This window comes from Mobula hypostoma, chromosome 9 (assembly GCF_963921235.1).
Source record: "Mobula hypostoma chromosome 9, sMobHyp1.1, whole genome shotgun sequence".
In the NCBI taxonomy this organism is placed as follows: Eukaryota; Metazoa; Chordata; class Chondrichthyes; order Myliobatiformes; family Myliobatidae; genus Mobula; species Mobula hypostoma.
In genome coordinates, this window is record NC_086105.1 from 132,145,317 (window position 1) to 132,171,625 (window position 26,309).

Sequence of the window (26,309 nt, forward strand, 5' to 3'; positions counted from 1 at the left end):
TAGACCTTGAAGCAGTCAGCATTTTCCTGTTCTTGTTTCCTTTACAGAAAACGTAGTGTTGTAAATGCTGTCTCAACTTACATCGTTACCTGCACTGCATCCAGAATGCCAATGCTAGTGTATGTTTGTTATAAGGAATTGAGGAAATAATGGTTCTTATCAGAGCAGGTAACCAGGCCAACTTTGATGCAAGTCCAGTGGATGTTGTCTATATGGACTTTAGTAAAGCCTTTAACAAGGTCCCATATGGCAGGCTGATCTGGAAGATTAGATTGCAGAGAATCCAAGGGGACCTAGTAGGGTGGACTCAGAATTGGTTCAGTGGTTGGAAACAGAAGGTGATGATTGAAGGTCAACCCTCCAACAAGAACAGCTTCTTCCCCTCTGCCATTCAATTCCTGAATGGACATTGAACCCTTGCACACTACCTAACTTTTTAAGATATACACTATTTCTGTTTTTCCCATGTTTTTTTAAAAATCTATTCAATATACATATACCGTAATTGATTTTATTTTTATATTATTTATTATTGTTTTTGTTCCTCTTCTATAGTATGTATTGCATTAAACTGCTGCTGCTAAGTTAACAAATTTCACATCACATGCCACTGATAACAAATCTGATTCTGATGTCTGAAACTAGTGGAGTGCCACAGGGGGGTTTGTGTTGGCACCCTTGTCATTCCACATTTATGTAAATGATCTGGATGTGAATCATGCCTTTTCTTTAGCAAATATTAAGGGATCTTTATTGGAATTCTATCACGGAGAGGAGCAAGATCCTCACAACCATGCCTGGAAATCACTCAGGCATTTCCTGAACTCTTCCCTAACTGAAGACAGAATGATTTCCTTTTAGTGATCCACTCTTAGCAAGAATCAATTCTTCTAAGGATGCTAGGTCAACATTCAACCAATCAAGTTTCACTTCATTTAAGATGCTGGTGAACGCAGCAGGCCAAGCAGCATCTGTAGGAAGAGGTGCAGTCGACGTTTCAGGCCGAGACCCTTCGTCAGGACTAACTGAAGGAAGAGTGAGTAAGGGATTTGAAAGTTGGAGGGGGAGGGGGAGTTCCAAAATGATAGGAGAAGACAGGAGGGGGAGGGATAGAGCCGAGAGCTGGACAGGTGATAGGCAAAAGGGGATACGAGAGGATCATGGGACAGGAGGTCTGGGAAGAAAGACGGGGGGGGGGGGGTTGACCCAGAGGATGGGCAAGAGGTATATTCAGAGGGACAGAGGGAGAAAAAGGAGAGTGAGAGAAAGAATGTGTGCATAAAAATAAGTAACAGATGGGGTACGAGGGGGAGGTGGGGCCTTAGCGGAAGTTAGAGAAGTCGATGTTCATGCCATCAGGTTGGAGGCTACCCAGACGGAATATAAGGTGTTGTTCCTCCAACCTGAGTGTAGCTTCATCTTTACAGTAGAGGAGGCCGTGGATAGACATGTCAGAATGGGAATGGGATGTGGAATTAAAATGTGTGGCCACTGGGAGATCCTGCTTTCTCTGGCGGACAGAGCGTAGATGTTCAGCAAAGCGGTCTCCCAGTCTGCTTCGGGTCTCGCCAATATATAAAAAGCCACATCGGGAGCACCGGACGCAGTACATCACCCCAGTCGACTCACAGGTGAAGTGATGCCTCACCTGGAAGGACTGTTTGGGGCCCTGAATGGTGGTAAGGGAGGAAGTGTAAGGGCATGTGTAGCACTTGTTCCGCTTACACGGATAAGTGCCAGGAGGGAGATCAGTGGGGAGGGATGGGGGGGACGAATGGACAAGGGAGTTGTGTAGGGAGCGATCCCTGCGGAATGCAGAGAGAGGGGGGAGGGGGGTAGCCTCTAACCTGATGGTATGAACATCGACTTCTCTAACTTCCACTAGGCCCCACCTCCCCCTCGTACCCCATCTGTTACGTATTTTTATGCACACATTCTTTCTCTCACTCTCCTTTTTCTCCCTCTGTCCCTCTGAATATACCTCTTGCCCATCCTCTGGGTCCCCTCCGCCCTCCTTGTCTTTCTCCCCGGACCTCCTGTCCCATGATCCTCTCGTATCCCCTTTTGCCTATCACCTGTCCAGCTCTTGGCTCTATCCCTCCCCCTCCTGTCTTCTCCTATCATTTTGGATCTCCCCCTCCCCCTCCAACTTTCAAATCCCTTACTCACTCTTCCTTTAGTTAGTCCTGACGAAGGGTCTCGGCCTGAAACGTCGACTGCACCTCTTCCTACAGATGCTGCTTGGCCTGCTGCGTTCACCAGCAACTTTGATGTGTGTTGCTTGAATTTCCAGCATCTGCAGAATTCCTGTTGTTCACTTCATTTAAGACTTTGTTCGTAGTATTGTCTAACAGCTGCTGTTTGTATGCTAGTCTCATGCAAATGTTATTGATGTTTCAGCTTGCCAATCAAAAGTCCGGCCTCGTTCTTTTTTCCCCTCAACTATTTGCCTGGGTTAGAAGTGGGATGGGACAGATTACAGAGCAAAATCTTAGCATCAAACACCCATGAACCATTGGTGGGCCCAGTACCTTACCTATCAGGGACTGCTGGCTAAGGCAAGCAGCAATAAACCAGCAAGACACAATGGTCTCTTCCATCTTCAGACAAAACCTGAGCAACTTCCATTCTCTATGCAGCTGTTCATTGGCTATATGGTGTTCACATCTGACAGCAAGATGGGGCTATCTCTAAGATACAAACCTTGACAACTTTTATAAGTTCAAGGCAGTGTAAATAACCCTTGTGCATTGTACACCTGCATGCATATTACCAAGAAACTGGCATGGCTGAGTGAACACCATCATCTGTAAGTCATTCTGATAACATGATATGCAAACAATATCCCAGGAATGAGTAAGAGCAGTGAACTCAATTTCTTTTTAAAAATTAAATGAGATCTTGATTCACAGAATTTGTTTTGTAAGAGTACAAAATTGCACCCCTCAATGTATGCAAATTTTTTTTCTGTTCATGCTAAATCAACAGGTTTTTTTTTGACATTATCTCTTTCAACTCTTGCTACTCAAAATTCTTTCAATCCCCTTTAAAGACCAAGGCATGCAAGAAGGCGGGAGGCAAAGCCTCCTAAGGTTAGAAGGAAACTAAAGCTCTGGAAGAGAAAATAAATTTGCAGCAAGTTCTTGCATAAGGTAAAAATAGAGTCAGAAGGAAGAGGAATGAGTTGTCTGAGGTTGACTGATATATGGCTCTAAATTAGGAATTATTTTGAAGATCAATCAAAACCAGTCCATACAAACTATGACAAGGGACAATATACAGACTTTGAAGATATCCCTCTATAGCTCTATGGGCAGTTTCCATTATAGAGATAATCAGACCCACAAGGAGAATTGAATCTTCTTTGAACTGTCAGTAATAATAAATCCCACACTCTTCCGTATCTTAATATTATAGAACAGTTTTATTGGACAAGGACAAATGAAAACTGGAGAGTGATGAATTCTAGAAACAGAATTTAACTCTTTACCACACCTTGGAACAGCATGAAAATCTGGGCTCAGCACAAATTCCTGTGACCACAAAAGCAGCTAAACTCAACACTCAGAGGGAGAGACCCTGAGTCAGAAACTGATCCCCTCATGTCTAGATGCACAGTACACTGTCCATGTTGACAGCACTTCTACTTTACTTACCACAACACTCCTGACACAGATACAATTCCAAATTTTGTCATGGGAAGTGATTCCAGTGGAGTAAAATTTCTAAAGTTCAATGGAAAGAAGCAAAGCTTCCCCACAGTCTCCTGGGAATCCCTGGCCAATGAACCCTCAAGGGGGCAGGAAAGCATCCAGAATGACACCGAGAACCTTAAGTCCCACCCAGGCTATAAAGACAGTTATAATCTTATAAACACATCCATTAAGTATCTTGTCCTACCTGTGAAAGAGTCCAAGATTCCCACACTATTTATCATTTATCAGAAAATCAAAACAGACAAGTCACTCTCAGTTCCAAAGGCAAAAAAGAAAAAATGTGGTACATTACACAGAAATAAGGAGCAATGTAAAGAAAAGAGTTGGGTGGGGGAACAAGATACAGCAAGAATAAGTTGTGTAGCATTCTGATGAAATGGGATGGAGATGCTGTGAGAAACAAAGCAATTTTCTGTGGACACTGGTGATTCAGATTTAATAGGACTTCAGTTATAAGAAAAACAAGAGTCAATAAGATCTTGAAATTTGAAGAAATAAACATATAGAACATAGGGAAAGTTCCAGATTGTTGAAAACAGTGGGAGTAACAGACAGCCAATCACAGCAGCAGAAGAAGGAGGATATTGGTATTTCATGAGGATTGGAATTTGGCTACAGTACACAATTTACATTAATGTTTAGAGTCCAAATTTGGAAGCACTATTCTAAACTTGAAGATAATTAACGGGGTTAGGTAGGTATAGTCAACATGGAGGTAATATATATTGGTAAGGAGAAAGAAAGGTTATGTATTATTTATAAAAGTGAGAGTTTGGAAGTGGCAGAAAAAGAAAAGTATCTCAGAAGCACAAATTTTCCAATCACTAGAAACTGTTTCACAAATTAGTATGAAAAGCAAAGTCAGTCCTAATTCTGGATTCTGTCACACAAAACATAACATGGTATCCACACCCTCTCTCTCAAGATCTTTTCAAACAAGTCCCCTTGCACTCTTCTGAATTCCAGTGGCAACAAGCCCGGCACATTCAGCAGATTCAGCCTGTCTGCTGAGAGTTACCAAACCTTCCTGTTTTTATTTCAGATACCAGCCAACTGCAGTCACTGAGTTTTGAAAACTATCCCCTCTGCAGCTCTTTCTGACCCCTCAACAACTTAATTCCTATGTCTCTTGCAAGAAATAAGTCATGACATAGAAACAACATCAATTTTATATAAAATGCAATAAAAAATTTTAAGTAAGAGAACATGTTAAAAACACATATTTAGACTAGGAGAAAACTTTTTACCATTACCTGGAACCTTATCAACAGATGCAAACACTGAACGTTGAACTGTAGGATCACTGATACCTCGGCGAGACTGATCATAGAATCTAAAAGGAAGGTGATGAGCTGAAGAGGGAGACCCATGTCCAAAACCCATAACCTCTGAGGATGTTTGCACAGGAAGATCCAAAAGTACTAGAAAATGATAAATGTATGGAATAATTAGAAAATGATACTTCAGAAAACTGTGTTTAAATAGAATCGTGTGGTATAAATTACAATGTTTAGAAAAATAATTAACAGCTTAATAAAGCCAACTGTAGCGTTCAAATCTCATAGTTCCTTGACTTGACAATTTTTGTTTTATATTATTGTGTATTGTAAAGTTGTATGTAATCTGATGCCATGCAACTATTTTTAATGTGATAATATGCCAAAATATCCATTTATAATGGATTCCAAATGGTTTAATATTTTAGAATCCAATTCAGTTGTGGATTTAAACTCCTGATTAAACATTACCAGAATTAGTTAAACATTTATTTTCAGCAGAACGCAGTAAATTTTCAGCCCTCTGCATTGGGGTTCCATAGGGATGTGTGTGCTTAGCCCACTGCTCAACTCTCTTCACACCCATGACTGTGGGGCTAGGCATAGCTCAAAACAGCATCTATAAATGTACTGATTACACAAACATTGCTGGCAGAATTTCAGATGGTGATGAAAGGGCATATAGGAGTGAGATATATCAGTTAGTTGAGTGGTGTCACAGTAACAACCTTGCACTCAATGTCACCACGACCAAAGAGCTGATTGTGGACTTCAGGAAGGATAAGACGAGGGCACACAAACCAATCCTCATAGAGGGACCAGAAGTGGAGAAAGTGAGCAATTTCAAGCTCCTGGGTGTCAAGATCCCTGAGGACCTAACTTGGACACCATGTATTGATGCAGCTATAAAGAATGGATGACAGCAGCTACATTTCATTGGGAATTTGAAGAGAATTGGTTTGTCATCTATAACACTCAAAAATTTCTACAAATGTACCGTGGAGAGCATTCTGACTGGCTGCATCACCATCTGGTATGGGGGGTGCGGGGAAGAGGGGCTACTGCACAAGATCAACATAAGACCTGATGAAGGATCATGGACCAAAACGTCAAGTGTACTCTTTTCCATAGAAGTTGCCTGGCATGATGAGTTCCTCCAGCATCTGCAGATTTTTTTTTGTTGTTTGAGATTAAACCCATGAACACTACTGTTTCTGCACTACTTATTTTAACTATTTAATAGACACTTACATACTTAATGTAACTCAGCCTTTTCTCCATATTTATTTATCATGCATTTCATTATACTGCTGCTGTAAAGTTAACAATTTTCACGATATATGTCTGTGATATTAATTTTGATTCTGATTATATTGTTATTCTACCACTGTCAGACTATAGCAGTGAAGTCACTGAACTACCAAATGGTCCTGATATATGAGTTTACATTTAAATTCAGTTAATTAAATAAATCCAGAATAGATTCTGAAAACAACTCTCAGTAATGGCAACCACGATACTACATATGACCCCTGATCCACAGTAATATATTGGGGTCTTAGAAGTCTCTGCAGAAATGGCTGAGCAAAGACAATAGGAGCAAGGCTGCAATGTTTACATTGTATGAGAAGATATATATGTGCAAAAAAAGAAAGATATTCATCACCAACTTTGACAATAAATACCATTGTCAAGTCCCCACATTCAACATCCAGGGGCCAGCACTTACCAGAAACTCAGTTGAAGCAGCTAAATAAATACCATGACTATAAGGACAGACCAGAGGCTGATTATTTTTGCACTGAGTGACACCCCAACATCTTTCCATTATGCACAAACCACAAGTCAGAAGTGTGATGAAATACTCTCCATTTTTGTTTTACAAGTTGTTTAGCAGCCATCAACCTTTCTGAAACCTCTCCCTACAACTCAGCACTTCGTGGCTAAAATCTATAGGATCCATAATACCTTGTTCTCACCTAGGCTACTCTATCTCCCAAATTTGTGACATTTCCTACTAAGGACAAGGGCAGCAGGCAAATGGGAATACCACCTCCTATGTGTTCCCCTCCATCAGAAGAATGAAGGTGACCTAAATGAAACCCATTCAACAGTGAAAGGTCTTGATAGAGTAGATGTGGAGAGGATGTTTCCTGTGGTAGCAGAGACTAAGACCAGAGGACACAGCCTCAGAATAAAGGGGCATCATTTTAGAACAGAGATGAGGAGGAATTTCTTTAGCCAGACAGTGGTGAATTTGAGGAATTATTTGCCACAGGTAGCTGAGCAGGCCAAGCCTTTATGTATATTTAAGGCAGAGGTTGATTGGTTCTTGATTGCTCAGGGCATGAAGGGATATGGGGAGAAGGCAGGAGATTGGGGCTGAGAGGAAAATTGGATCAGCCGTGATGAAATGGCAGACCAAACTCAATGGGCCAAGATGAATGAACTTCTTCCCATATCCTATGGTCTTATGATCCTGAAGTATACTGTTGTTCCTTCATTATTAATGAGTCGAAATCCCTGAAATCTCTAGCCAAAGGTGCTGTGAGAGTACCTCACTAGCAGGACTGCAGTGGGATGCATCATCATCTTGTCATTATTGGGCAATAATTGTTGTCCTTGCCAGATCCTAATAGGTAGATAAATAAATGTTTTTTATTCATAATTTCTATTGCTTTTGAGAAACAAAAATGATTTAGCAAAATTTGAGAATTCAAACCAAATGGAATTCAATATGACCAGGTCCTTAGAAAACAAAAATAGCATGGCAAAATCAATTGGCAGCATTTAATAGACGGATATGAAACAATTATAAAGCAATCAAACCAACAGGCTAGCCAGCTGTCTGTCAGTCCTGTGTGTTTAAAAAAAATACCTGTCATAATGCACTAGAGTAATTGTTTTGATTAATAAAGTATTCTTCTAAAATTCCCTCACTGATGGGGTACTGCCGAACCTGTTGAAAGCCCCTTGAAACTGGATCACTTACATCCTTCTGATAGATGTGGGGAAAGAATTTCTTCAGGATAAGATTTTATTCCAAAATAATTACAAATCTTCTTCTAATCTTCTCATCGGCAAAGTGTAAAAGGTAAACAAAATTCAAAGTGGCTTAAGGCAAATCCTGGGAAGAGCACTGCATTGAACAACTGTCAACTCTTGTGAGGGGGAGGGAAGAGACAGTGCTGGTGATGATTCTAAGCACAGTGAATTATGGTTAATTTTGTTTTTGTGGCTCTGCATAAAGATTTTTGTTTATATGTAATGCTCTGGTTCATATTTTTTACTGTTATGCTGTATGTATTTCATTTTGTGCTGCTGTGTGTCCTTTCAGCTGATGTTTTTTCCATTGAGGCAAGGGGAGAAAAAAACCAGAGGACAGGGGTTAAGGGTGAAGGGGGAAAAGTTTAAAGGGAACATTGGGGAAGGGGTTCTTCACACAGAGAGTGGTGGGAGTGTGGAATGAGCTGCCAGACAAGGTGGTAAATGCGAGTTCTTTTTTAACATTTAAGAATAAATTGGACAGATACATGGATGGGAGGTGTATGGAGGGATATGGTCCATGTGCAGGTCAGTGGGACTAGGCAGAAAATGGTTCAGCACAGCCAAGAAGGGTCAAAAGGCCTGTTTCTGTGCTGTAGTTTTCTACGGTTTCTATGTTTTGGGTTGTTGTTGATTTCATTGGATGCTGTGTGATTGCCCAGAGCATTGATCCAGTGTCAAGTCACTTTTTATTGTCATTTCAACCACAACTGCTGGTAGAGTACACAGTAAAAACGAGACATTTTTCAGGACCATGGTGCTACATCAGATAATACAAAAACTACACTGAACTACGTAAAAACAACACAAAAACTACACTAGACTACAGATCTACCCAGGACTGCATAAAGTGCACAAAACAGTGCATGTATTACAATAAATAATAAACAAGACAATAGCCACAGTAAGAGGGCAGTAGGTTGGTGTCAGTCCAGGCTCTGGGTATTGAGGAGTCTGATGGCTTGGGGTAAGAAAGTGCCTACATTTTTCAGCTAGAGAAGCAGCTGAATTGCTTGCTGCGTAGAGGGGCCATTTAGACGGCTGAGGCGGATCAGTTAAGAATAGACCAAAGAGCGAAAGGCACCCAGTCTCAGGACCTGATCACTTGGGATCTCTGACTGTCTTGCAAGACGTGCCCCCCTCCCTTGTTTGTTAAGCTGATTAGAGAAGTATGAGAGGAGGAGGAGGAGGATACATCGGAGGCACGGGTGGCTCTGTCAGCAGGGTACAGTTCTCAGTAGTGGTCCCCTGCGTTGAAGTGACCACAGATTGCCCACCCCAGGGAGTGGTAAAGGAGATCGTGGCAGAGTTGAGAACTGAGATGTCCTGGTTGTTAGCAGTGGGTGCAGCTGATACAATGGTGCTGATAGGGAGGCAGACCCCCTAAGGGAGCGGACTATGCAGAGAGCTGCTAGTGGCCGGGGACTTGCGAGAGGGGAATGGTTGGCATTGTCTGTTATAATTGTGGTGAAAAGGGATACTTCAGGTGAAGGATGGGAAACCCCTAGGAGAGTGAGCCCCTGGGTATCTAAGCAGAGAAAAAAGTCAGGAAACTTACAAGAGATCCAGTGAGGGAATGCCTGGCGTCTCAGGGGGAACACGTTCCTAGCAATATATCAAGGAACACCCTAAAGCAAAAAACCCTCTTCCTGAAGGCTTAGTGGAACCTAGCTCTCGTGTATCACTACGGATAGAGGGTATTTATACTACAGCCACACTTAACACAGGCTCGCAAGTCACTTTGCTGTACCGTTTGTTTTACAACCAATATTTGACGCATTTACATTGAACCACTCAGTGCACTAGAGATCTGTGGGTGATTATCTGTATGATAGTTACTTGTCAGTGAAGCTGGAGTTTTTGAAGGCAGATGTGGCAGTGGCTGAGGTCCTTGATACATTAACGCTGGCTTGTCTGGACCCCATTGAGAAGAACGGAGTTTCAATTCTTGTGGGGACAAATACTCCTATTGTGAGGAGGCTAATGGGAGCCTGCAAGGAGAGAGCTGGAGAGAGCTTTCTGAAAACATTGTCTGTTCACTTGGTGTTTCGAGCTGCTTTCGAGGAAGTGCGTGGCCGCACTGGACCGGAGAATGATCTGAGACGAGGGACTGTGTGGTTCACCCAGTCAAATCTAATCGTGTTAGGCCTGGGGAAGTAGCCAGAGTGATGGGAAACCCCAAATTTCCCAGAATGCCTGAGGCTGAGGCCCTCTTGGTGGTTGCTCCAGAAGACCACGAAGAGGAGTTGGGCTTACCTGCTGGGGTACTGGTAAGGCCTGAACTGCAGAAGCCCTCGGTTGTACAGGTGAACAGGAAGGCAGTGATTGTCAGGAACACTACGAAGAGGGAGGTCACCTTCAAGAGGGGCATGCCACTGGTGCACCTCTTCCCGGTGACTGGAATGTCTAGTGTCCCTGTGAGACAAGCTGGGGAGAAACTCTCTTCGAGAAAGGGAAAGTTTGCTGCTGAGTCATTCAATTTTGGGGACTCCCCAGTACCTATAGGTTGGAAGAGGAGGTTGATAGAGAAGATGTTGAAACTGGAAGGTGTCTTTTCTACTGATGAGTTTGATCTGGGTTGTTCCAAGAGCACTTGCCACACTGTCCGGGGAATGGAGGACACCCCATTCAGAGAAAGGTCACGACAACTGGCCCCTGCAGAGGTGGAAGACGTTCAGCAGCATTTGTGGAAGCTGAAGGAAGCTGGGATCATCAGTGAGTCCAAAAGCCCCTTTGCGTCCCCAATAGTAGTGGCCAGGAAGGAGAATTAGAAGGTACAGATGTGTGTGGACTATAGGACTCTGAACAGGTGTACCGTCCCTGACCAGTACACAGTCCCGAGGATCAAAGGCGCACTGGCTTGTCGGAGTGGTGAAAAGTGGTTCAGTGTGCTGGACTCGAGGAGTGGAAATTACCAGATCCCCAGGAGTGAGGCCGACAAAGAGAAAATGGCATTTATATGTCCTCTGGGATTTTTCCAGTTTGAAAGGATGCCCCAGGGCTTATTGGGAGCCCCTGCGATTTTTCAGCATGTCACAGAGAAAACGGCAGGGGATATGAAATTGCTTGAGGTATTGGTGTATCCGGATGACTTCAATGTTCTGGTCCACCTTGGAGGAACATGAAGTGAGGCTACTGAAGGTGGTGGGCCGCCTGAAAGTTGAAGGGTTAAAACTTTCCCTGGACAAGTGCCAGTTCTGCAAGACATCTGCCAACTATGTTGGGCACATAGTCTCATGGGATGGAGTAGGTATGGATCCATCTAAGATAGGGGTGGTGACCACATGGCCAAGGCCCCAGACTGTGAGTGCTTTGCGCTCGTTCCTTGGGTTCTGTGGGTACTATTGGAGGTTCGTGAAGGACTACGCAAAAGTGAGTCACTTTTAAATCAGCTTCTGTGCGGTTATCTTGGGGAAGAAAGAGAGGAGGACAAAAGGAGAGCAGGGCAAAGATTATCTTAGCACTTTGGAGACTTTTGGAGCAAGTTAAGATGTGAAATGTGAAGAGGCCTTTCAGTCGCTGAAGGAGCTGCTGGCACAAATGCCTGTGCTGGCTTTTACAGACTCTCAATTGCCATAAGTAATGCATACGAATGCCAGCAGAGAGGGCTTGTGGGGCGTCCTGTATCAGGATCGGGGCACAGGGTTGAGACCTGTTGCATTTGTCAGCTGGAGTCTGTCACTCTCTAAGAAAAACTACCCCATGCACAAGTTGGAGTTCCTGGCACTGAAATGGGCTGTGGTGGATAAGTTGAGTGACTACCTCTATGGTGCCAAGTTTGAGGTGAAGACGGACAACTTATATCCTGACCTCGGCAAAATTGGATGCCACAGGCCATCGGTGATTGGCGGCGTTGTCTGAAATACCAGCCAGGAAGTAGGAACATTGATGCCGATGCTCTGTCCCGACATGCGCACGAAGGGCTGGACAGAGACGAAGAGTGGAAGAGCATTCCTGCCCCGGGAGTGAAAGCCATGTGCCAGTTTTCCATCACGATGAAGGCAGGGGGAAGGCAAGGGCAGGACTGAGTGGTAAATCAATTGAGAGCTTTGATGACGCCATCCACAAGCTTACTGTAACCTGACTGCTATGAAGCCAAACCAGTTGCCGGAATTGAGTCCTGGGGAAGTGGCAGCTGCTCAGCGAGATGACCTGGGCATCGTACCATTTGGTCAGTGGTCGAAAAGGGAGACATGACCCAAGCAGAGAGGACGAATCATGCTGCAGTGTCTCAATTACTGAGAGAATAGGCCAGATTGGAGTTGAGCAACGAGATCCTATACTGGGTCACGTCGCCTCCGAACTGGCCTCAGCATTCCCAGCTGGTTCTGCCCGAGAAGTATCGGAGGATTGTGTTGAAGTCACTTCATTTTGATCCTGGCCATTTGAGGATTGAAAAGACCTATGGATTGCTCAGAGATCAGTTCTACTGGCCCCGAATGAAGCTGGAGATCAAAGAATACTGCAAGTTGTGTATTCAATGTATATGGAGGAGGATGCTGCCTATGAGGGCCGCCCCATTATCCCACTTGCAGAGTGAGGGGCCACTTGACCTGGTGTGTATGGTTTTCCAGTCAACAGAGCCAGATGCCAGCAACACGGTGAATGTCTATGTCATTATGGATTACTACACCAGATACGCGCAAAATTTCCCTACCAAGGACCAGAGGGCATTCACGAATGGGATACGGACTCGCAGGATGAGGAAATGGGGATGTGGTATATGCTGTCTTTTGCTAACTCCCCAATGATTGAAGAAGAGATTCCCAAAACTTCCCACGCTGAGACAGGTGAAATCGCAGGGACTATCTGTGAACAGGCTAGGTTTCAGCGGGATCATGAAGGGGATGGAGCGGAGCTCAGCCAAGTGGCAGAGGGGTCCGAGTTGCAGGAGGGCATGAGTGACAGACCCGGGGGGGGGGGAGGTGAGGCCTCACTTTCTGGACCCAAAGTATCCCAAGGATTGTGTGAAACTGAAGAAGAAGATGATGGGGTATGGAGGTCTCAAAGAATCAGGAAATCCCTAGATAGGCTGGCCTATGTAGCACCGGGGAAACAGAGTGCTATGACTATTCCCCTAGTGAGATACGTCATTACACCTTACAAATGGATTGGAGGTGCTGGCATCATGAAATTGCTTTGAAAGTGGTGGTAAAGATGAGGTGACAAATTATTTCATGGTCATGAAGACGTGACTATTTTGGTGGGAGGGGAGAGTGTAATGCCCTGGTTGATATTTTTTACAGCTATGCTGTCCGTATTTCATTTTGTGCTGTTCTGTGCGAGCTGCTTGTTTTCAGATGATGTTTGGGTTATTGTTGAAGATAGGAGATGAGGAGAAATGTCTGCCAACCAATTAGGATGGTCAAATTGAAGGGAAGGTTTGTCTGGTGAAGGAACTAAGGTTGGGCTTGGGTTTTTTTTTGTGTGGTTTGAAAGAGATGAAGAGGGAAGACGCCAGAGAGAAGTGGTGGTTGGATTCGACCCAGAGTGGGACCATGATTCAATAAAGCCCGGGGTGAGATTGATTGAGTATCGGTGACTTGGGGAAACTGAGCTCCAATTTGTGCACATTAGACTGTTTCATTAAAATGGGTCCTTTTCTTTTTTTGTTCCTTTCTTTACTAACCCTTTAGTCAAATTAAGAAATATAAAGCTAAGTCTTTTAATTGTATGCAGTGTGCTGTCTGTTATTTCGTGGCACTCATTTGTAACAGGATAACGAATTACACAGCATCCACACAAACTTACGCAGCTGAGGAAACCAGGGTGTTTCACATATAAAACAGTTTTTAAAATACTTAGCCAGTCTAGTGGGGCTGATGAAACTTAATTCCTATTTTCTTCCATTAAGAGCAAAATTGTGGAAGAATCCTTTAAAAGATTTCAGTGCCTTTGTTAATACTTCTTTAAAATTCGATTGCAGTTTGTTCAGATATTGAAAAAAGGGCACACAAATTTAGTTGTTGGACTAGTTCCCATGCAGTTCAAGTCTCACTGTTAAACTGATGTGCAAAGGAAGGAGCATGACCATACTAATTCATAGTTTATAGGGCAACATAAATGAAGAGATTGCTGAGCCTCTGGCTAGGATCTTTATGTCCTCGTTGTCCATGGGAATGGATGGAGGAAGGCGAATGATGTCCCCTTGTTCAAAAAAGGTAGTAGGGATAGTCCGGGTAATTATAGACCAGCGGGCCTTACGTCTGTGGTGGGAAAGCTGTTGGAAAAGATTCTTAGAGATAGGATCTATAGGCATTTAGAGAATCATGGTCTGATCAGGGATAGTCAGCATGGCTTTGTGAAGGGCAGATCATGTCTTTTCTTTTCTTTTTTAAATCTTTTTATTGAGTAAGTATACAAAAAAGGTAAGCCATATAAACATTAATACAATGTTAAAGTATAATAAAATTCCAAAAGATAACAATACCAAAAAGAAAATACTACAATGTAATTTAAGCATAAGAAACCAAGATAACATAATAGTATACTAGATTTTATATATATCAATGGAAAAAAAGAAAAAAAAAAACCCCAAAAAAAAACCCACCGTGCAACTAACTAAAAGCAAAGCAAAGCAATGGGCTAACTTGAAACCAAACAGAGTTAAACTTAAAATCACGTCCTCAATCCCGACCTCCATTAAAACAGTGAAAAAAAACAAGAAGGGTAAATATTACATTAAATGAAAATATCGAATAAAAGGTCCCCAAATCTGTTCAAATTTAAATGAAGAATCATAAAGGTTACTTCTAATTTTCTCCAGATTCAAACATAAAATCGTCTGAGAAAACCAAAAAAAGGTAGTTGGAGCATTAAGCTCTTTCCAATGTTGTAAAATACATCTTTTCGCCATTAAAGTAAGAAATGCAATCATTCTACGGGCTGAAGGGGAAAGATTACTAGAAATTTTAGGTAGTCCAAAGATAGCAGTAATAGGGTGAGGAGAGATATCTATATTTAATACCTTAGAAATAATATTGAAAATATCTCTCCAAAAAGTTTCCAAAGTAGGGCAAGACCAAAACATATGAGTTAAAGAGGCTATCTGCCCCGAACATCTATCACAGAAAGGATTAATATGCGAGTAAAAACGCGCTAACTTATCTTTGGACATATGTGCTCTATGCACCACTTTAAATTGAATTAGGGAATGTTTAGCACAAATAGAGGAAGTATTAACTAATTGTAAAATCTGCCCCCAATCATCCACAGAAATGGTAAGCCCCAATTCCTGTTCCCAATCTACCCTAATCTTATCAAATGGAGCTTTCCTAAGTTTCATAGTAATATTATAAATCATAGCCGATGCACCTTTCTGACATGGATTAAGGTTAATTATCGAATCTAAAATATATATAGGAGGAAGCATTGGAAAGGAAGAAAGTATAGTACTTAGGAAATTTCTAACTTGTAAATATCTAAAAAAATGTATTCTTGATAAGTTATATTTATTAGATAATTGTTCAAAAGACATAAGGGAACCATCTAAAAATAAATCCAAAAACCGTAAAATACCCTTAGTCTTCCAAGTTTGAAAAGCGCGATCCGTAAAAGAGGGAGGAAAAAATATGTTACCTAAAATAGGAATCGCTAACCCGAATTGATTAAGATCAAAAAATTTTCTGAATTGAAACCAAATACGCAAAGCATATTTAACGATCGGGTTAGAGACCTGCTTAAGGCGTTTCGAATCAAAAGGAAGAGATGAACCTAAAATAGAACCAAGTGTATAACCCTGAACAGATTGTAATTCCAATGCTACCCATTTAGGAATAGATAGTATATCCCGGTCAAGTAACCAAAATTTCATATGTCGAATATTAATAGCCCAATAATAAAATCTAAAGTTAGGTAATGCTAAACCTCCATCTCTCTTAGCTTTCTGTAAATGTATTTTACCCAGTCTCGGATTCTTATTCTGCCAAATAAATGAAGAAATTTTAGAGTCGACTTTATCAAAAAAAGATTTAGGAACGAAAATTGGTAATGCCTGAAACACATATAAAAATTTTGGCAAAAAAAACATCTTAACTGCATTAATACGACCAATCAAAGTTAAATATAAGGGAAACCATTTAGATGAAAGTTGAGTAATATGGTCTATTAATGGTAAAAAGTTAGTCTTAAATAAATCTTTATGTTTACAAGTAATTTTAATCCCAAGATATGAAAGGTAATTATTAATCAATTTAAATGGAAATTTATAATATAAGGGAAGATGTTTATTAATCGGAAAAAGTTCACTCTTACTAAGATTTAATTTATAACCTGAGAAAAGACCAAATTGTGCTAATAACTCTAAAACAACAGGAATAGATCTCTCAGGATTAGAAATATATAAAAGTAAATCATCAGCATAGAGTGATAATTTATGGGACTTTAATCCCCGAGTTATCCCAGTAATATTTGAAGATTCTCGAATAGCAATTGCAAGAGGTTCTAATGCAATATCAAATAATAGGGGACTAAGAGGACAGCCTTGTCGAGTACCACGAAAGAGAGGAAAAAAAGGTGAGTTTAAAGAGTTAGTACGAACCGAGGCTACAGGGGAGTGATATAACAGTTTAATCCAGGATATAAATTTCAAGCTAAAATTAAACATTTCAAGCACCTTAAATAAATAAGGCCATTCTACTCTATCAAAAGCTTTCTCGGCATCTAAAGAAATAACACACTCAGGAACATTTTGTGAGGGAGTATAAACGATATTTAACAATGTACGAATATTATAAAAAGAGTAACGACCTTTAATAAAACCCGTTTGGTCTTCCAAAATAATAGAAGGAAGTACTTTTTCTAGTCTATTTGCTAATAACTTAGAAAAAACTTTAGAATCAACATTTAATAAAGATATTGGTCTATAAGATGCACATTGAGCAGGGTCTTTATCCTTCTTTAGTATTAAAGAAATTGATGCTCTATTAAAAGATTCCGGAAGTTTACCAAGTTTCAAAGAAGCCTCAAAAACCTTATAGAGCCAAGGAATCAATAAAGAAGCAAAACATTTATAAAATTCAACGGTAAACCCATCAGGGCCAGGAGCTTTCCCCAGATTCATAGAAAAAATAACATTCTTAATCTCATCCATTGTAATGGAAGTATCTAATAAAGAAGACATATCCTGTGAAATCTGAGGAAAGTCTAACTTATCTAAAAAATCATTCATATATTTAGAATCTCGAGGAGACTCTGATTGATATAAAGAAGAATAAAAATCACAAAAGGTTTGATTAATCCCCACATGATCCAATATCAATCGATCATTTTGGTTATAAATCTGATTGATTTGAGATTTAACATAATTAGATTTCAATTGATTAGCCAGCAGCTTGCCAATTTTATCACTGTGAACATAAAAATCACTTCTTGTTTTCTTTAATTGGTTTACAATCGAGGACGAGAGTAGTAAACTGTGTTCCATTTGAAGTTCAGTTCTTTGTTTGTATAGCTCCTCAGAAGGAGCCATAACATATTTCTTATCAATTTCTTTAATCTTGTCCACAATTGCCATCTCCTCCTGCTTCTGTTTCTTCCTCAAAGCAACGGAATACGAAATAATCTGACCCCGAATATAGGCTTTAAAAGTGTCCCAAAGAGTGTTAACCGAAATATCTTCTGTATGGTTAATTGTAAAAAAAAGCTCAATCTGTTCATTCATAAAATTAACGAAGTCCGAGTCCTGAAGCAACAGCGAATTAAAACGCCATTGTCTATTGTTTGGTATATTGGCCATAATTTTAATAGAAAGCTTAAGTGGAGCATGATCCGAAATGGTTATAGAATCATAATCACATTTAATCACTGAAGGAATGAGACGAGAATCAATAAAAAAATAATCAATTCTTGAATAGGAATGATGAACATGTGAAAAAAAGGAAAAATCTTTTTCCTGAGGATGCAGAAAACGCCAAATGTCCGTCGACCCAGAATCAGAAAGGAAAAAATTAATCAAATTTGCAGATTTATTAGATAAAGTCCGTAAAGGAGCCGAACGGTCCAAAGCTGGAGATAAACAGGTATTAAGATCTCCGCCCCAAATCAATGAAAACTCGTTCAAATTCGGAAACTGATCAAACAATGATTTATAAAATTCCGGACAATCCATATTAGGAGCATAAACATTAACCAAAACTACTTTTTTATTAAATAGTAAACCACTAACCAATAAAAATCTACCATTCGGATCAGAGATAATATCCTGTTGTATAAAAGTAACTGAGGAATCTATAAAAATAGAGACGCCTCGAATCTTAGCATTGGAGTTCGAATGAAATTGTTGTCCCTTCCAGAATTTGAAAAAACGTAGTCTGTCCCCCCTCCGTACATGGGTCTCTTGTAAAAATAAAATTTGTGCTTTAAGTCTCCGGAACACTTTAAAAACTTTTTTTCTTTTAATAGGATGATTAAGACCATTAGTATTCCAGGAGACAAAATTAATAATAGACTCCATAAATCCTAAAGTCAACCCACAACAAGGAGGATTGACAATAGGCGCGACCCACAAACCCGGAGAGGAAACAGAACATACAAAAGATACCGGGGAAAAGGACGCAACCAGAACTTCAATAATGTATATAGCCCAAAGAAAAACAAACTAAAACGTGAAGCCCCACCCCCCACCCCCCACCCCAAGACCCCAAGGCAAAATATAAAGCAGACCCGCCAGAAAGAAGCAAGCGCTAAAACTACCCCCATGACTTCCGGTATACGCTCCCTAAAAAAAAGGTATAAATATGAAAAGGATCAGCTAATTGTAAAACAGTAAAAAAATAAGTAAAAAAAAAGTTAGCTCAATTAGAGTACACACAGAACAGAACAAAAGCCGGAAAATATATATTAAAAAAAAACCACAATAAACCTCAAACTCATGAATAGACACAGCAACAAAAAAAAATAGGATTATTAACATAAAGTGATTATAAAAAGCAAAACAGAATAAAATTTAAACAAAAACTACAAAATTTAAGGCCGCACAGGAAATACGTAAGATGACAAAAGGGAAGTAACCACCCAGAATCCCCTGGGAAAAGAAAGAAATGACGCAGTTAAAAAGAAAGTTTAGCAGCCATATTAAGAAATCGAAAGTAAACTTTTCTGCCCAAATAGGGCACAGAAAAGTTAAAACCAACCAATTCACAGCCTCCGATCAACGGAGAAAATTAAAAAGAAGGCAATTAAGATGTTGGAGATGAAAGTTGATCCAGATAACTCTGGGCATCCGATGGAGAATCAAAAAAACGAAGGGCTCCATCTGACATGCGAATCCTTAGACGTGCAGGGTACAGCAGCGCTGGTCTTAAATCCATCTTATAGAATTCCGACATCACGGATCTGTAACGGACCCGTTGGTCCCAGATTGGTTTACTGAAATCTTCCACGAATCGGAACTTAAGATCCGAAAAATCAATGAAACCTTTAGATCGAGCGAATCGAAACAGTCTCTCCTTGTCTTGAAAGTAATGAAAACGTAAGATAACATGCCTAGGTCTATCTGACCTAGACGAGTATGATGGGATTCTGTGAACACGATCCAGTAGCGGTGGTTGGTCAGGAAATACAGTAGGGAATGCATCTTTTAAAAGTTGGGAGAAGTATTTCATGGGGTTGTTAGCTTCAACGGCTTCCCTCACGCCAATCATTCGTAAATTCTGCCGTCGCATTCTAGATTCCAAGTCAGAGTTTTTAAAAGTCAAAAAGTCAAGTTTCTTCTTCATTACATTAATTGTTTCTTCGATTTTCCCCATCTTAAGCTCACTTTGTTGCGCGAATTTTTGAAGATCAGATATAGCCGACTGATGTTCCGCAATACATGTTTGCATCTTATCAATTAAATCGGCAATTTTCTGGAAATTAGTTGAGATTTCCGTATGAATCAGGTCTTTAACAAAGCCTGCAATTTCCGTACGAATCATCTCCCTAACAGAGGTTGAAATTTCCCTCTGAATTAACTCCGATATCGCTTTCAAAGTCACCGGTGATTCAGTCGGAGGGAGATCCGTAGCTTTCGGTTTAACCGGAGGTTTACCATCCTTGCCGTCTTTCCCGTTCTTAGACATAGCAGATCTAAGTATCATCCAATTGTCAGAGAATTCAGTTTAATTCAAAGTATTGTAAAAATTGATGCCTTAATGGTTAATTAAAGTATAGCTGACCATAGAGAAAAAAAACTCAGAGGTAATGGAGCGAGTCAAGAACGCGACTTCACTCCATGAGCGCTACCGGAAGTCCTCAGATCATGTCTAACAAGCCTGATAGAGTTCTTTGAGGAGGTGACCAGGCATATAGATGAGGGTAGTGCAGTGGATGTGATCTATATGGATTTTAGTAAGGCATTTGACAAGGTTCCACACGGTAGGCTTATTCAGAAAGTTAGAAGGCATGGGATCCAGGGAAGTTTGGCCAGGTGGATTCAGAGTTGGCTCGCCTGCAGAAGGCAGAGGGTGGTGGTGGAGGGAGTACATTCAGATTGGAAGATTGTGACTAGTGGTGTCCCACAAGGATCTGTTCTGGGACCTCTACTTTTCGTGATTTTTATTAACGACCTGGATGTGGGGGTAAAGGGGTGGGTTGGCAAGTTTGCAGACGACACAAAGGTTGATGGTGTTGTAGATAGTGTAGAGGATTGTCAAAGATTGCAGAGAGACAGTGATAGGACGCATAAGTGGGCTGGGAAGTGGCAGATGGAGTTCAACCCAGAGAAGTGTGAGGTGGTACACTTTGGAAGGACAAACTCCAAGGCAGAGTACAAAGTAAATAGCAGGATACTTGGTAGTGTGGAGGAGTAGAGGGATCTCGGGGTACATGTTCACAGATCCCTGAAAGTTGCCTCACGGGTGGATAGGGTAGTTAAGAAAGCTTATGGGGTGCTAGCTTTCATAAGTCGAGGGATAGAGTTTAAGAGTCATGATGTAATGATGCAGCTCCATAAAACTCTGGTTAGGCTACACTTGGAGTACTGTGTCCAGTTCTGGTCACCTCACTATAGGAAGGATGTGGAAGCATTGGAAAGGGTACAGAGGAGATTTACCAGGATGCTGCCTGGTTTAGAAAGTATGCAATATGATCAGAGATTAAGGGAGCTAGGGCTTTACTCTTTGGAGAGAAGGAGGATGAGAGGAGACATGATAGAGGTGTACAAGATAATAAGAGGAATAGATAGAGTGGATAGCCAGCGCCTCTTCCCCAGGGCACCACTGCTCAATACAAGAGGACATGGCTTTAAGGTAAGGGGTGGGAAGTTCAAGGGGGATATTAGAGGAAGGTTTTTTTTACTCAGAGAGTGGTTGGTGCGTGGAATGCACTGCCTGAGTCGGTGGTGGAGGCAGGTACACTAGTGAAGTTTAAGAGACTACTAGACAGATATATGGAGGAATTTAAGGTGGGGGTTTATATGGGAGGCAGGGTTTGAGGGTCGGCACAACATTGTGGGCCGAAGGGCCTGTACTGTGCTGTACTATTCTATGTTTTATGTTCTAAGTAAAATAGAGCAAAGCATAACTTGCCTGTGTTCGCCCTATCAAGTAGATGAAATTTACTTGCCAACAATCTTTAGTTAGACTATCTTTAAGAAATAAAAACATATTTCTGCCCAAAAAACTATCAATTCAAAGATAATTTTGTGTTTTACATCTTGTTTTATTCTTCTCATGATAGAAAAGCTAAAGCATTAAAACTTCCATTTTTAAAATTATGAATATAGATTCTCTGAAATATATATTTTTTATGGGAAAGGCATCTAATTTTGAAAGAGAAAGTTTGATTTTTTAACTACAATGAGCAAACGTTAATCTACATACCATCTCTTCCACACACTTTAACTGGGTTGCTAAAGATCACGTTATCTGATGATTCAATTAAAATTGTTAATATTGAATCTAAAACCACTATTTTAAAAAACCTGATTTCGCAATATTTTGTTACAGTACCAAAATCTAACATTGAAGAAAAGTAGATATTTAATGAAAGTATTCATTTCATGGGTCACACCACATCCTAGCCTTCCCCTAGAGCAGGGGTTCCCAACCTAGGGTTAATGGTAGGGGTCCTTGGCATAAAAAAAAGTTGGTAACCTCTGCTCTAGTTTTAGAGATATACCACACTGAAACTGGCTCCCCGGTCACTGTGTGCACGGTGACCACTGCCTACCAACTTACGTTAATCCCTACTACCTCCCTCATGGTTCTGCCTCCTTCTACTACCCATTGTGTTTTCCCCTATTCCTTCTTCACCTTTCCTGCCTATCACCGCCCCCACCCCTTGATCTTTCCCCTTACTGGTTTTTCACCTGGAACCTACCAGCCTTCTCCTTCCCACCCTCCCCCCACCTTCTTTATAGGGCCTCTGCCCCTTCCCTCTGCAGTCCTGACGAAGGGTTACGGCCCGAAACGTTGACTGATCGTTTCCACAGATGCTGCCTGACCTGCTGAGTTCCTCCAGCGTGTTGTGAGTGTTATATTAATCCCATTTTTTATTCTGCCTGCATTATTTCGAATTTAAGAAGATTCCATCAGGTGCTAAAACTGTAATCTCCGTGCGGTGCAGTGGGCTACTAGTGAGATTCTAAATTTATACTTGTTATTGATATTCACCATGGAGAACAGGAGGATGAAGAGTTTGAGGGAGATATACTTGTATTTTAGAACACATCTATGTTAGGAAAGAAGCAGTGGTAAAACTACTGTCACACATTAAGGTGGATAAATACCCAAGACCATTTTGCATTTTTGTTGGCCATGAGTGAGTACCAGAGCCTGGAGAATATCGATTCTTGTTCATAAAGGATAGCAGCGATAAGCCAGCAAACTATAGGCCATTTGGCCATACAACAATAGCAGAGAAATTATTGAAAAAAAATCTAAGGTAACACACACAAAATGTTGGAAAAACTCAGGTCAGACAACATCTACGGAAAAGGAATAAAGAGTCGACATTTTGAGCCAAGATCAAGATTGGAAAGGAAGGGTGGATCAGCCTGAATAAAAATGTGGGTAAGGGAAGGTGTACAAGCTGGAAGGTGATAGGTAAAACCAGGTGGGGGGGGAGGGGTGATGAAATGAGATGATGGGAGGTAGCTGAAGAAGGAGAAATCTGAAATCTGGCAGAAAGGGAAGGAGGAGGGACACCAGTGGGAGGTGATAGGTGAAGAGAGAGAAGGGGTAAGAGGGGAGCCAGAATGGGAATGGAAAAAGAGAGAAGGTGACTTGCTTGGACCAGAATCAGTAGAGTGGGTGGAGAGGTGCAGTGAAGTCCCATCACACTCAGTATTTGTCTTGTCTTATAGGCAGAGGGATAAAGCATGTCTTCATCAAACTCTATTATGCAGCTTTATTAGCAAATCTTGCAATATCGCACTGTGATTACTACATAACCACGGCTTCACTGTACGTGTGCTATGGACACAGCTTAACCGCAACAATCCTCTGTTCTGTTTTTTGAGCAGCCCACATTTTCCCTCACCAGAATACCTGGACAGAAAGCAGAAGGAGGTGAGTATAAGAGGGGGAACAGAATGGAACTGGAAGATGTGAATATATAAAAGCCAACATGCTGCATTGTTATGCCTGAGACCCAAGAATGTCACCTCAAAGAGTGAGCATGATGGGTTGTTTTTTACATTTCGAAATACACTAAGTACTTGTGATATGCAAACTGGCACCAAGTATGGAATCTGGTGAAGAAACAGGAAATGTCGAAAATACTCAGGTCAGGCCGCATCCACTCATTTCAGGTTTCCAGCGCCTGCGGCTTCTTCTACTTCACAAGGAATGTGGTGGGGTGCTCAATGGGTGAAGGTATCCCTATAACTACAGGTGAACTCAGATCAACACTGTTAATGGAGTGCTTGCATGACAATCAGGTAGTTAGTGCATTATCAAATCTGTCTGATGAATGCAGGAAAATGATAAGGATCCTGCTCTTGCAGTGGCTGTATGGAGCGAGAAGAACACACCTTTGTACCAGTGGATTTGAGCACATCTTTGCAATGGTTTGGATACATTCCTATCAAGTAATGCTTACTGCTTCAGGTGACAACTGCCTTGGTGGGAATGGTGGGGGAGGGGGAAAGAATTGACAGAGGGCACAGGACACTTTTCTACTATCATGCGCCTGATCCAGCCGAACAGAAGTGAGGAGTAGCTCGAATCTCTTCAAGACCACTGATATTTCACGGGGGAACGGCTTGATGTCCTCAATGAGCAAAGAGATGCCACTCATGAGCAAATCACTGCCCTCATGAGCAGCAAGTGCCATTTGCGAGCATATTATTGTATGCTGCAGACTAATAGATCCACAAAATGTATCTAGTTCTATGGGGGACTGCTGTACTTGAGTAGCTAAATGTTCTCTGCTTACTGGCAGACAGTTTTCCTGCAAAAAAGAGATCATTCTCCCTCGAGCAAAGATTTGCACAAGTGGACTTATCTCAGCTCCTTCAGAGAAAAGACATAACCCCAAATGCAATTAAGGACACTTCTTTACCAAGAGCAGAGCCATGCACAGATAACTAAGTGAAGGCAATTGGGACCACACACACACACACACACACACACACACACACACACAAAATCACTAATACAAGAGATTCTGCAGATGGAGGAAATCTTGAGCAATATGCACAAAATGCTGGAGGAATTCAGCAGGTCAGGCAGCATCTGTGAAGGAGAATAAACAGTCGATGTTTTTGGGCTGAGACCTTTCATTGGGAATGGAATAAGCAGAAGCCAGAATAAGGTGGGGGGGGAGGGGAAGTACAAGTACAAGCTGGCAGGTGACAGGTGAGACCAGGCGAGGCTGAAGGTAGGTGGGTGGGGGAGGAAGGGATGAAGTTAGCTGGGAGGGAGTAAAATGAAAGAGATAAAAAGGCTGAAGGAGGAATCTAACAGAAGACGACAGTGGTCCATGGAAGGCAGGGAAGGAGGGAAACTAGAGGGAGGTGATGGGCAGGCAGAGAAAGGGTAGAGAGGGTAACCAGAATGGGGAATGGAAAAAGAGAGGAGGAGGAAAGGGAGAGAAATTGCTGGAATATGAGAAATTGATGTTCATGCCATCTTGCAGATGCTGAAAATCTTGAGCAACATACATAAAATGCTGGAGGAACTCAGCAAGTCTGGGACCAGATACATCTGATACTTGATTCATTTACTGATGTGTTATTACCAGTGCAGGTGAATTTGTACAGCAGAATGGGAGGACAATTTTACATAGCATCCTGGGCTCTTTCAACTGATCATTGGAAAACATTTCAGTGTCAGCAACTGGTGTGTTGGAAAGGGTTTGCACTGGATCTGTTCTTATTGCTCAAGTGGACAAGAGCACCTCAGCTAGAGAACAGGGCATTCGATGTCAAATTGGAGCATTCTACTCTAACCATCATCCTCACATTTCTGTTGTTCTCCTTCAGAATGGAGTCTGTCAGGCATAGAATTTTCAAAGTTGTGGAGTACATGGCACACCACAATGTAATTTCTGCTTTTAGATGCTATATATAGTAGGATTTAGCTGGCTGGTGGTGTAGTGGTATTTGCACCGGACCTCGAGGCAAGTAGCGAATCTGGCTGGCAGTGGTGGGCTGAGCGTTGAGCTAGCAACTTGGTCTCATTAAACAAAAAACAGACAAATGCTAAAGAATTGTAAGGTCACTGCCTGATGCGCCACAAGGTGCGAAGAAGAGCAGCAACATATAGTAGGAAGCCCTGCAGTAATAATAGAGCAATGGATTTTTAGCTGGAGTAGATGAATGGCATTTTGAATTGTTACTTTGATTTGTATTGTTGCTGCACTGATATTCATTTGCATGGTGTGGCTGGATTCTAAACTGGCATGACCTGCCATGAAAGGAGCAAACAGCTCTTTTGCTTTCCATTTGAAAATGTTTAACACTGTTGATTCCCTCTAGTTGAAAGAGTCCTGGTTACTACTGGGAAACATAGCATTGACCTTCAAGAAATTCTGCTTGATCACATTTTCAACCACTGGCTATAAGCTCTTTGCAGCATTTGTCAGAACACATCGATATGAGTGTAGTCAATGAAACAATTCTTTCAAGATTAGAATGCCGCAGTAGCTTCTTGTTGTTGCAACGAGCAGCAAATTGTGAAATATGGCATAGATCCTTTGCTTTCAATAACATAGCATTAAAAAAAACTACTGTAAAGGGAAGAAGTTTTTTTCAAGTACAAGGAAACTGACAAGCTCACTAAGCAATCTTAAGGGAAGATGTGTCAAGTAGGAGTATTAAAAAGATTAATTCAACATTGTATCATAATCA

The 26,309-nt window shown here is 41.3% G+C and overlaps 1 protein-coding gene across 5 annotated transcripts in view; it reads right to left on the reverse strand.

Moving 5' to 3' along the window:
• Positions 1-26,309, reverse strand: part of clec16a (C-type lectin domain containing 16A) — a 243,201-nt gene that overhangs the window by 48,455 nt on the left and 168,437 nt on the right. For all 5 annotated transcript variants that reach the window (XM_063059198.1, XM_063059196.1, XM_063059194.1 and 2 more), the window contains one exon: positions 4,970-5,137. In XM_063059198.1, coding sequence (XP_062915268.1) covers positions 4,970-5,137 — 168 coding nt within the window. The remainder of the gene's footprint in view (positions 1-4,969; positions 5,138-26,309) is intronic.